We start from the raw sequence: 13,288 nt of genomic DNA, 5'->3' as shown, positions 1-13,288 counted from the left end.
CACACACACACACACACACACACACACACACACACACACACCCAGCAGCAGGCTGACTTCCTCCCGCCTAGCAACTGAAGCAGCAGCCTCCATTCCTTCATTAGCCCCGTGCTTCCTTCCGCCTGTCGTGCTGCTTGGCCATCCATCTATCACACACGGCCACAGGCTTCATCTCTTCATCCTGTGGCCGTGCTGATGAGGACAACACAGGTGCAGAGAACGAAGCGTCCCCCTCGGAAGCAGTTACATGGATGGAGAGATTCAGCAGTGCTGATGCTTCAGAGAGGGCACACACTGATCACATACTAAAATAATATAAATAATCATTCAATATATTGGGGTCATGAAACTACATGAGCAGACACACCCCCACACCTCTGCTCTGAGTGAGCTGAGTCTCCATCCACACATCTTCTGAGAGGCTGCTCTGATCCCTGCTGACAGGACAGCACTCCACCAGGGACACAGGGAGAATATGCAAACTATGAAGGACTCAAAGCCATGGCCTTCTTGCTATGAGTGAAGCCTGATGAATAATGACCCCACCATGCAGCCTGATGACTTTGGGTTACAGAAAGAAAAACATTTTTAGGAAGATGTGTGAAAGCTGCAGATTCAGAGAGGAGACCAGACTAATACCTAGGGCTGCACAATTAATCGAATTTTGATCATGATCACGATTTTGGCTGCTGCGATTAAATTTAGATGATCGTCGCGATTTTTAAATTGAAAGAACGGGCTCTGCTGCGTGTCAAATCAAGCACTTTTTTAATCCAACAATCAGCCAACCACCAGGGGGCGACCTGAGCCGTGTAGCTCCTGCTGCCTTCGGGGACACTCCGTAAAAGTAGCTGCTGATGGACGCCACTGCGGTGTCTCATTCAGCTGTTAGCTTAGCTGTTAGCCACCGACGAACTAGCTGGCTTTGAACGATTCCTTCATGCTCAAACATCAGTCGATGGAACGCATCTCAACTTCTGTACCGGTGGAAAGAAGATGTAAACGCTGAGTGTCTCGGACGGAACGGGAAAAGCTGTTATTGACGGACAGTTCAGGATGTGAGCGGCGTAGCGGCGGCTTGGAGAGAACGAGGGAATCATTGTTCTGGTAGGTTTCATTTCTGGGTTTAGCGTGACTGTTTACTGTTCTGCTGTTGTTTTATCTTCATCTTGTTGTTCAGTGATCATCGTGTTGCTCTCAGGGGTTAGAATGCAGCAAGTGACGGTCGCTCAGCTGTGAGGCGTTCAGGTTCCAAAGTCAGAATCCGGCTCTTTTCAGAACAGAGGTCTGGTCAAACGTTTGTAAAAACTCACAGTCGGCGCGTCTATATGTTCGTTTCTAAGGGAAAGCGATCGTTCACAACATTGACATGGTTCTAAATAGTTGTTTAGATTCTAATTAAAACATCTTCAATTATGTGCGCATGCACACCGGATTTCGCTGAAGTGCTGAAGACACACATCTTCAATTTGACACTTGTTTGTTTAAAAAAAAGTGCAATAAAAAGGTATGTTTTACATAACATAATGAATAATCGTGATGAATAATCGTGATTACAATATTGACAAAAATAATCGTGATTATCATTTTGGCCATAATCGTGCAGCCCTACTAATACCCCTAACAGACTAATAGTGGGTCGACCCGTTTTTTTAAACACACATCGTTTTGGTGTGGAAGGAGCCGTTTGACCTTCCTCTGCTTGGTTCTCAACTTTTTTAGACAGCAGCTGAGTTAAGACCTCTGGAGATAAAATCAATCTTGCGTCTCAAATTGTCCATAATCCCATTCAAATTGTCCAGCTTTCGAAAGAGCATCAACTTTTGCCTATTGATTTGAAAAGACCGTCCTCCCTTGGAAGTCTTTTGTGGCGGCGGTCTTCTTAATCCTCCAGGGAATCAGGCTGCAGCACAAGCCAATCAGCAGCAGACCAGTCATCATAAATCCGAAAATGTAAACATTTCCTATGTCCTCTACGGACAGGGGTGCCAGGCATGTGACCCCCCTCTACTTGCCCCGGGTGTCCATCACATACCCAGCATGCCGGGCCCTGTCCGGACAGGCTGGATCCCCGCTCCTCTGCTCTTTGTTGTGTTGAGAGACCAGCTGATCAATTCCATGGCTGATATTTTGGTTTGTTCAAAAAAACCAAGTCAAGTGATTCCTCCAGTCAAACAGACGAGACGAGAGTGCAGCAAGCAGAGACCAGAGGGACGGAGAAGCAAGTAGGGAGTGACAGAAAAAGCGTCCTACCAAACGCTGTGCATTTTGTTGAGTCCCTTTCTGCTTTTAAGAGGCAATGGAAGACTCAATTGCTCAGAGAACACCGAGGCCAGGGGTTGGCAATTAGCGGCCCGCGGGCCAAATGTGGCCCGCCGAACCGTCCGATCTGGCCCGCGAGAGGATTCCAATATGCGCGCGCACGAACGCACACATTACCCCCACCACGGATGGACGCGTGCGCGAGCCCCACCCCCTCGGCCCGCGATTGAAGTGCCCCCAAAAAAAGTGGCCCAACACGAAATCTAATTGCCGACCCCTGACCTAGGCACTTAATCCAACTCCACCTTAGGGGTAGAATAAGTCAGGTGGTCCAAAACCCAGCACTCATTTAGCACTGACTAAGTTGAGGGAAAAAAAATTGTGGGGGGGGGTGGCACTTCTTCTGCAACTTGATGGCAACACCTTTGACCAATCGCACTTGAAGCATTTTTTGCACTTACAAAAGGTTTTTCCTTATGTCTGAATTTGTGCTTGTGTTGTACGTCACTTTGGACAGACGCATCTGCTAAATGAAATTGTAGCTTTTTTAGCTAGTCCAAACCCTAGAAATGGCATTAACATGGTAATAGTTTATTTTTGGCACTAAGGAAAATCATTTTGTGTGAAATAAAAGATTTTCTGGGGCTAATTCTGAAACCCGGAAGAGAAAACACTCTGTTTCACTGAAATCCCGCCTCTCCCCCTGTGGACTTTGACTGACAGCTACTTCAACCAATGCGCTGGCTAGCTTTAGCTCTTTAGCTCTAGCTTCTCTACATGCAAAGACACGCGAAAACGTCGTTTCCTGTTAGAAACTCACCGAGCACAGACCCTTCAGACTCTCGCTCTTGCTTGATTGTTGCTTTCAGACGATGGTTAAAGTTTATCTCCGTAATCAGAGTTAGAAAAAAGCGGCAACGCTGATTGCCGAGGGCCTGCGGGAGGGGGGTTCAGGGGAGCCATCTTCACCGTGTGACGTGAACGCGTGAAAGGTGTGGGAGGGGCTGCCTCTCTGAGCAGCACAAACAGGAGGAAAGCTCAAACACACAGGCACGATGGAAAAAAATGCTTTGGGAGTGTTTTTGGTGAGTTCATAACTATATAACAAGGTTTAAACATACAAAAAGTGAATTTTGCATGATACAGTCCCTTTAAACTGGTGGTCTGGCCAGCCAGGTGCTGGAGCCACACACACTTTACCAGTGAAAGGATGATGGATGGTACACAATCATCCATCATCCTTATGTTCTTCGATGTTCCTAAGTTTGACCCCAGTGCTCATTGAAGTTTTCTCCTGGAGAAAATAAAGAGACCGTCAGACAAACACACACAATTAGACAGCAAAGCAGCAAACCTGTGGTGACTTTGTGTTCCAATCACAACCAGCAGGGGGAGACTCAGTGTTTCATTAGCTCTTTTACCTGCTTCCAGAGAGGCATCACAGAAACTATTTTATTCTCAAGAGCTCAGTCTGACACGCTGAGACCAGATTCAGCTTCAAACCAGCCAGGATACTGAAGGAAACAGAACCAAATAAGAACAACCAACAATGCCCCCTCCCCTGCCCGGGGGGGACGGGGGGGGGGCTAGCTCAGCCTCAGCCTCAGGTGTGGAGCAGAGAACCTGAGAGTCAGTCCACAGCCTGCTAGCTGAAACAAGACGACGCAGAGCAGCATGAACCGTCTGACGCCCCTTTTCCTCCAAGCTGAGCCCACTTGGCACCACTTCCTTTACCTCTTTCCACTAAGAAGAACCAGTTGTAGTCTGGCACCTCACAAGAACCACTTGTTTTTCCTTCAGCATGGAGTGAAGTGAGGACACGTCACTGAAACGTCTGTACCTCACTGCAGCCTAAACCTGTAAGGGCCCTTTCACAGCAGCCCTGTGAATCCAAACTTTAGACTAAATCAGGACTTTGTCGCAAAATTCTCATCATTTATACATGTTTTAACACTCCCCTGAACTCAGATCCAGATCTTTCAGGTGAACCCTGGACCCCTCAAATCACCTGGTCTTGAGGTAGACCATCAGAGTATTAAACAGGTGCAGTGACGGAACATCATGTGGAGCTCAATGCACTGGAATAGCAGAATAAACAAAAGCAGACGCACAAAGAGAAAGTTAGAAACTGTCTGGAGGTCAGAGGTCAGTGGCTAAGAAGTGCAGGTGCACAACATGAGGGGTGTGACGACACTCTGTTCAAAAGACGAGACACGACATTGGATTCACCACTGATCACGAGACGAGACAAGATTTCCACTTTACTTTGAGGAAAACTAAAATGACAAAAGGAGGAGTCTGGAGTCCGGGGAGCCTTGTTAAGCGCCGTCCGGTCTTGGTATGACCTAATTAGGAGTCTGGCCCGCATTGCCGGTGTAGTATGGAATATGGACCCCCTGGAAAATGGTTTAGATGGAAAATGGACCCCCCCTCCAAATTTAGGGAATTAATTATTTTTTTGTGTGTTTTGAATTATATACACATATAATAGCAACAAAACAACATTTTGAAAACAAAATGTCTTTATTGTGGTAGATATTAGCTCTTGTATGAATTTTTAAAATATAACACACTTAATGACAAAGACCCGTTATATGACAACAGTTGAAGCTGCCCCAAAATAAGTAGTTGATAATTTTAATAAGTTCAAAAAGAAGGTCAACAAGTATGAACTACTAGATGGCGCTCTTCACTACATTGACCCCAAGACCCAGAAGCACCTTGGTGTCATCAGGGTTACGGAGAAGGAGACGGCTCCGTCCTTCTACGCGCACTGAACCAGGGTCAGTGCACGCCATTGACATGTACGCGCACGGGGGGCAGGTCGAACAGCGAAGGGATTTGATTGGTTTAAAAAAAGATGTCCCGTCAAGACGATTGGTTGCTGTTTTTCCCGTTTTACTCCTGCTGTAGATAGCGGATATTTTCCAAACTACTTTAAGAACACGCTATGAATTGTTTCCCATCGGGTCATAAAGATCATTTTAACCAGTATTGAAAAAAATGTCTCTCATTCAAATCGCCAACCCGAGCTTTAAGGATCCCTTGGTTAAATATGTCAACTTATGTAGTAACTGCAGACGGGTCCATTTTCTATGGCATGGAATATGTACCCCTTGGTATTTTATAATGTTTAAAAGTCCCCAGGTCCATTTTTTTGTCAATTTATGTAGCTGTTGTTGTGTATTATAGCTATTCTTCTTTTTTTCATACAGCTTCCTGTGATGACTGTCAGTGCAGGTCCCTGCAGTCCTCCACCCCATCGCTCCTCCAGACACCAGTTTCACTCAGTTTGGGATGGACCTGGTTGGACCACTCACCCCATCAGCCAGCAGTCACTGGTATATCGCTGTAATAACCGACTGGCTCACCATGTGGCCTAAAGTGGAGGCCAGACCCAACAAAAAGGCGGGCACAATCACGAAGGTCTTGGTGAAGTTGGTCTGCTGCTACTCCAACGTCAAAGTCATCATCACAGACCAGGACCACGAGTTCTGCAACTGTGTCAACGAAGAGCTCTGCAGACGTCTCAAGATCGACCACCGCAAGACGACCGCCGACCACCCACAGTCCAACGGCCAGACTGACCGATTCAACCAGACACTTTGCAATGCAGTTGTAAAGTATGTCAGCGAGCAGCATGACGACTGGGATGAGGACATCCAGCTCTTTCTTGCTATTTTCTTTGTAATTTGCAAATGTGCAAAACGTGTGGATTTCACCCTAGCGGCTCGTGCAGTGATGGGAAGTTGGGCTCTTTTCAGAGAGTCGGCTTTTTTAAATCAACTCCCAGAGAAGAGCCGACTCTTTCAACTCCCGGACGACTCTTCATTGTTATCTTAAGGTTGTAAAACTTGATAGCTTATGTTTAGTGTCTTTATGAAAATCACCATAATGCACATTTTTGTGAATTCATTCTGTCATAAAATCAATCTTACTGGCAATTTCTGATTCACTACAAAGAATCAGGTCTGAGAGCTGTTTATTTTGACCGTGACACATTAGTAGTGGGAACTGCCCGGCCAAGAGCGCAAAAGCGCATTTGGAGAGTTGTGACTGCAGGCTGCAGCACAAGGTAAAAACACTGCTTGGCTATGATTTTGCCGCCGTGCAGTCAGTAGACATGATTTATCAACTGCTGAATCGTATTGAAATATCAATTTTGTTAAAGCTGTATGGTGTGGCGCCGTCGTTAATCCTGTTAGGCCTGAACATGTGTTCAACATTTTTCTTTTTTATTCTGTCGCTGAGCAGGCTGCATTTTTGTGATGATTTTAATGTATAGTTGATGTCCAGCAACACGGTCAGCACAAGAGCGTCTCAGAACGTTAGGCCTGGTACTCGTGTGTGCGTGCGTGTGTATGTGTGTTTGGCCCCACCCCCCTTTTTTTTTCTCAGTACCCCCTGTTGAAAATAAGTTCCCTCAGCTATGCTTGGAGTCTTGTTCACAGTGGGGGGCGGATGGAGGTGAGACTGACAGGCGGATCGGTGCAGCGGCTGCAGTGATGCGGTCGTTGTATCGGTCCGTTGTGGTGAAGAAGGAGCTGAGCTGAAAGGAGAAGCTCTCCATTTACCGGTCAATCTACGTTCCCACCCCCATGAGCTTTGGGTCATGACCGAAAGGACAAGGTCCCAGATACAAATGAGCTTCCTCCGTAGGGGGGCTGGACTCCCTTAGAGACAGGGGGAGGAGCTCAGTCACCAGGGAGGAGCTCGGAGTAGAGCCGCTACTCCTCCACATGGAGAGGAACCAGCTGAGGAGGCTCAGCATCTGTTGGAACCTCCTGGACGTCTCCCTGGGGAGGAGTTCTGGGCATGTCCCACAGGGAATGCCTCAGGATCCTCCAGGAAGTGTCCAGATACAGGAAGTCTGGGAAAGTCGTCCCTGCTTTGACTGCTGCCCCCATGACCTGGTCCTGGATAAGCAGTTAAAAATGGATGGGTGTGACCTAGGTACTCTGTCAAGTGCATAGAGCTGGTGTCAGCCACGGTGTACATACTGTCCTCGTCTTGTCTGTTACTCGGTTGCCATTCATTATTTCCACTGGGGACCCAAAAAGCTGGAACACAAACAATTTAAAAGTGACAGAGGCATCTTCAATGCTGATATTTTCAGATCACATCATTCTGGCATCATTCCGTTATCAGAAACGTCTACTACTAGCGCTGCTGCTGCTTTGCTTCTCCTTCTTGTTGCCATTGCCACATGTAGTAGCTGCGCTACTGCCCCACGAGTCACAAACACAAGTCTCCACAGCTCACAGTGTGATAGGCTTCTGCCCACAAGACAACTTTCCATTAAACCAGAAATATGAAAAACTCATATGCACGCGCACACACACACACAAATGACTTTAACCCAAATACCATCAAATCAGTATAAAATACAACAATGCATTAAATGTGAACATTGTGTTTACAACAAATCTTCCCTGTATTTTGGTCTCACTGCTCCTGCAGGTGTAGAGGCCCGTCCATGCTTCACATGTCCGCGTGGGTGCGCGTTGCGCGTTGGTTCGCGTGACGTCCGCGCAGCAGCCAGAAATTGAGACCGCGTTGCGCATTGCGCGCAGGTCGCGGCAGTGTGCGCCTGCGCCAGAGCGCCATAGCAAACAAAACATGACGGTAAAAGTGAAAGTAGACAGAGCTCCAGCCTGATGGCTCCACTTAAAGACACCGAAAGAGTGAAAAACTCGTGGAAAGAGAGAGAGAGACTGTCCGGAGGGAGGAGAAGGTCTGCAGACAGAAGTGAAAAAGTAACTAATCGCTCCGGCGCCGCCCCGCGATTCAGAATCAAAAAAAAGGCTAAATAAACTTTAATACTTAAAGATAATGTACTGATAATGTATGTGCTTAATTTTCTCTAAATAATCTGTAATAAAGGAGCAGATAAACAGTCTGTAGTGCCGGAAAAGCTTCTTGAGGCTGCGTGGATTACTGCGCCTGCATGAGACGCACACAGCTGAGCTCAAAATGTAGCATGGGAGAAAGCGCGTCCGCATCCAAGGCAGACGCGGAAACGCGTACATGTGAAGCATGGACCAGCCTACAGGAGCATTGGGTGGGCCAGCTTCATGTCTGCTGTTCTGAGATATGAACCTACAAGAAGGGCCAAATTCAGCCGCACCACAGATACTCTTTTTAAACTGCAAAGGAACAGCTGCCTTCGGAAAGAGCACTTCACAACGAGGACACATTTTGACTTACAGTTACATTGCTCAAGCAGCAGGTATTCTGAAGCAGAACTGACACAGGATTCTCCCAAAAGATAATAAGACGATAAAGAAAAAGAATCATTAAACCGACTGAACACATGGAAAAAAGTCGCTGTCTGCAGTCTGTCGACAGTCATTCCCAACCCCATTTAACACTGACATACTGACACCGTACGTCACTGTTAAAGACAGAGGAGCTCCGTGAAGACCGAGAGCTGCACATCGAGCTCACAGGTCAGGACACCACAGGTAAGATTAGGTAAAGAAGAACAGAACACAAAAACGTTTAACTCAAACCTGAAATAAGAGTGAAGTCATCTCAAGTCATGACTGTTTTTTTTTTTTTTTTGGAGGAGTAAATGCAGGATATAAAACATTACCAGGCCGCAAATAGATGATAGAGGGTTTTACTTTGACAGTGTACATTTAAATCTCCGTTAGTGTGACTTTTACTGTGAAAAACACTTCATTTGTGTCAGAGCTTCTTCCCTGAACTGAACTCTGACAGCTTTTTGTTTGTTCATACATCGTTCAGCCCTCCTTAAGGTGTTTTCATCCACCTGCTGGGCCTTAGACAAATTGTGTTTAGAACTGGTTTCTGGTACAAAACAGGCTGGGGAGTACTGCTTCACCCCACACACTGGCCCAGTTTACATGGGTGTTTTTTTCAATCCGATTGTAAACAATCGTATTAAACGGAGTGTATTCATGTAGTGATCCACGATGAATCCTCGTTTACAAGGACCCTGGGTGAAGCGGATTATACAGCGTCCTGTGACATGCGCACAAAGTCTCACGAGGAACTTCCAGGTCTTTAGCTCCGCAGCAGCAGCCCTCAGCGCCGAGCAGAGTGATTTTATCTGCTCAAATAATGTCCCAAAAGTCCATGATAGGCTGCTGAAGGAGCGGCTGCTCCCCTGGCTGCAGCACCGCTGCACCGAGCGCCACGTCTCGGTTTAGCTCTGCTCCGCGTGTCGATGTTTCGAATTAACTGGTGCCCGTGTTAACTTATGACCAATACATGATTGAAACATGTAGTCGTTCTGGCGAACGTCGGTTATCGACAGTTACAGTGAGTGTATACGTTTAAAGTCATTTGTGAGGCTTACTTTAACAACTGCTGTAATCAAAATGTGTTTACACAGACCTCCGCTGTCATTCGTTAACACGGGAACCAGTTAATCCATAACACCAGCCGGCGATCGCTTGTATTCTGCTATAGAGCTCTTTATACAACTCGCTATTGCGCGATTTGGTTCCTTATCGCCTCTCCAATGTTTTTTCTGTCGGGGTTTTTTACTAAAAAAGTGATTTTTCAACCACCATGGCGTTCTTCTGCTGGTTTTTTGATTGTGCTGCTTCCCGTTTACTGGCACGTCACAGTCACTACCTATGAGGGAACGCATGCGCAGAACAAACACTCCCCCAGTTCAATCCGCTCCGCTGTCAGACTCGTTTATAAGGGACACGGAGCAGATTGTCGATCGGCGTAGACCACCTCGTACAATCGGCTCCAAATTACAATCCGCTCCGAGTGAAGCGGATCCACTCGGTTGTTTACATGACACATTTTACAATCCGCTCCACGTACAATCCGCTTATACGTGGTCCGTGTAAACGTGCCTACTGCTCATTACATTACACCCACATTTCTGCAGTGTTTGATGGAGTAAATGGGCTCACACCTGATCACCGTGCTCCACCAGCGCTGGGTTCGATGGGTCGGACGAGCCTTTGGAAAGGCTGTTCTACACACAGAATGCTTCTATTCTTCTGTTTTGCAGTCAGATGGAACAGGAATTGTGTGGAAAAGGACCCCTCCACCCAGAGAACCCATTCCTCACTGATCAACATGGAGGGGGGGAGGGTTCCAGTCAATGGACCAGAGAACCTGAACAACGTCAACAACAGAACCATGATCCTGCGCCAGCGGACATTTCACCATGACAAACAGCCAAAAGGCTTTAGAGGAGCACAACATAAAGGTTCTGCAGCGAACCGCCACAGTCCTGTCTGGAATCTAGCCAACAACCTGAAAGTGATGGAGAGAACCTCCACCCTGAAGGAGGTGGCGCTCACTGCTCAACATGGAGGAAGCTGCTGATGGCTGCAGGAGCTCATCGGGGCTTTTCTATGAATTACTGAGAAGGCTGTGAGGAATTCTGGGCAGAGAACTTCTGGTTCAAAAGGAAATGAAAGCTGAGAAGGAAGAGAATTTTTCACTCCATGGTGCTTCGTCTTTGTCGTCTTATCTTTCGGGAGACGGCTGTGTCTTTTCCTCTTATTCAGCTTCCTTGCTGACTAAAAGTTACATGAAGTCAACATGTGTCTGGGAATTAACCATTTCAGCTCTACCTGTACGTAACAGGCACTTCTTACAACTTTCAGTTTGTAGGAGTGGCCGACATAACTATTGATTGATATTATTTGACAATCATATCCTTGAAGTTGCTCTGTGGCCTTCAATGTGTCTCCACGATATAACAGAGCAGTAAAAGCTCAACATGGCCTGAGGTTTCCAGCCCCAGAAGACGAGCAGCTCAAACCCAGAGGAGAGGGAAAAAACATTTTAATGCTTACAAAATCCATCCTGTGATAAGGTGCTCGCTACATATTCAAAAGTGGACAACTTCAATCCTGCAGCCTGTTCAAAGTTATTTAAAGGTGTAATGATTCCTGTCAGAAAGTCTCAGCTGGAAACAGAATGGGGTGAAACAGCCTTCAGTGTTCTGGCTACTGAGCTTGAATCATTCCATCTGAAAGAGAGCTGCTCGTCTCAGGACGTTGGTGCTTAACGCACAGGTGGCTGGACTGATACAACCAGCACCAACGTCAACGTGCTGCGCAAGAATTACTTCACATTCTCTCTCATTGTCATTAATACTGTTGGTAAGTGAGTCCAATAAACCTTAAATATTGATTCGTAAAAGATGTGAGCACAACAAAAACCAATGTACCATTCAGGTCCCAGCACAGGAGCAAAGTGTAAACACACACACACACACACACACACACACACACACACACACACACACACACACACACACACACACACACACACACACACACACACACACACACACACACACACACACACACACACACACAGAGCTACCAGTGGCTGAAGACATGGCAGTCCAGAGCTGTTAGTGTTTAAAGGTATACTAACTCTTATTCTTGCGAAGCAGGGCTGAGGTGATCCACGGTTCGGACTGGACCATCCTGCTGGAGGGCACAGTCTTGTCTTCCACGGACGATGACGTGATAACCATGGAAATTCTTGGCAGATATCAATCCAGCATGAAAACAGTCAAGAAAAAGAGGCCACAGGTAGACCAGAGAACAGGTGTGTGAAGTGTCAGCGGGCACGTCTTGGCCCCAGATCTGACTTCCACAGTTTACATCCAACCACACTTCTGACTCTTGAAATGGAGGGAAACCATCCGACCAATGGAAAGGCACCGTCTTTTCTGGCTTGTCTCTGTTTCTTCTGGTTTTGTGACTGTGGTTTTTAAGGCAACCAAATGGTGAACAGGCAGCTGGACTCTCTGAAGTAAAAATATAAAAACTGTAAGCTCTTTCTTCTGTGGATAGAGATCTGTCAATCTATATGTACATTTAGCTTCTCAGTGGGTACAAGGGAGTGGGACTGATAGAATATTTGGTTAGTCAGGTTAGCTTTTACTTATTTCTGGTTTTGGCAGTTTCATGCATTGTTTGTGTGCGCTGAGGACATGTGCCTCTCCAGATCGCTGGTGACTGATCTTTTAGGTCGTCAACTCCTTTCTCCCCGTCTGTAGATAAACACTTTAAATCACTGTGTCCTGGGCAGTTTCTTTATTAATCCTGTAAGGAGCAGAGCTTTCCCAGAGCAGGGGGCGCCAGTCCACAGCAGCTCCACGCTGGGTCATACTGGACTGCTAAAAATACACAATCTGGATGGTTTGAATCCCATTCAGTGGTATGAAACTCACTCACGTGCACACACACACACACACACACACACACACACACACACACACACACACACACACACACACACACACACACACACACACACACACACACAGTCACCCACCCTCAGTCACTCTTTCTCCTTGTTCTTCCTGTGTAGTGAGCCTCTCTCTCTCCTTGTTCTTACAAGCCTCTCTCTCTCTGTCACTCTCTCTCTCTCCTTGTTCTTCCTGAGTAGTGAGCCTCTCTCTCTCCTTGTTCTTCCTGTGTAGTGAACCTCGCTCTCTCTCTCAGTAGTCTGAGCTAACCAGGCTTGCCCAGCATGCTCCCAGGCTGAGTGTGGTGCTGTGATATCTGGAGAGGAGAAGGTGAAGGGGAGTTGGGTTTCCAGTTGCCTGCCTTTACCCCATCCCTTCACCAAAAATAGCTCCAATTACTGGCTCTTTCTGGGGGTGGGGAGGTGGTGGGGGTTGTCAGTGGACAACAGCAGATTGATGTTATTACCCCTTGACATCAACAGTCCTGCAGTGGCAATGTCACCCAGACTGAGAAATCCAGGAGACAGGAGCCCCAGTTCGGGTCCAGCCTGCTCCCCACCCACCCCGGCTGGGCTCAGTGCAGTCCAGCAGTCCTCACACAGTCCTGGACTGGCAGTCTCTGTGGCACGCGCACAAACTCATGTAAACAAAGTAGTCCAAAGCAGTTTGTTTCATTTCACCGAAGCACAAATCCACTAAACTTTCCACAGTCACGAGTATGAATGAGAGCAGATCTCGTCCATGTCTGAAGACGCCCGGTCCCGCTCTGTCCTCAAGGATCGGCTCCACCAACAAATCCACAAAGAAGTCCGTCTGGAG

General features: G+C 47.0%; 1 protein-coding gene across 1 annotated transcript in view; it reads right to left on the bottom strand.

Annotated features, from left to right (window-relative positions):
- The window catches only part of LOC115397289 (dual specificity tyrosine-phosphorylation-regulated kinase 1B-like), a 61,709-nt gene extending 49,150 nt beyond the window's left edge, over window positions 1-12,559 (bottom strand). Inside the window, 1 exon segment of the mRNA XM_030103518.1 lies at window positions 11,647-12,559. Coding sequence (XP_029959378.1) covers window positions 11,647-11,749 — 103 coding nt within the window. The 5' untranslated portion in view covers window positions 11,750-12,559.
- Window positions 12,560-13,288: the final 729 nt, after the last annotated feature.

The sequence above is a fragment of the Salarias fasciatus genome, chromosome 11 (assembly GCF_902148845.1).
Source record: "Salarias fasciatus chromosome 11, fSalaFa1.1, whole genome shotgun sequence".
Classification (NCBI taxonomy): Eukaryota; Metazoa; Chordata; class Actinopteri; order Blenniiformes; family Blenniidae; genus Salarias; species Salarias fasciatus.
The sequence above is the reverse complement of the archived record's forward strand: the minus strand, read 5'-3'. Positions and strand labels throughout refer to the sequence as shown.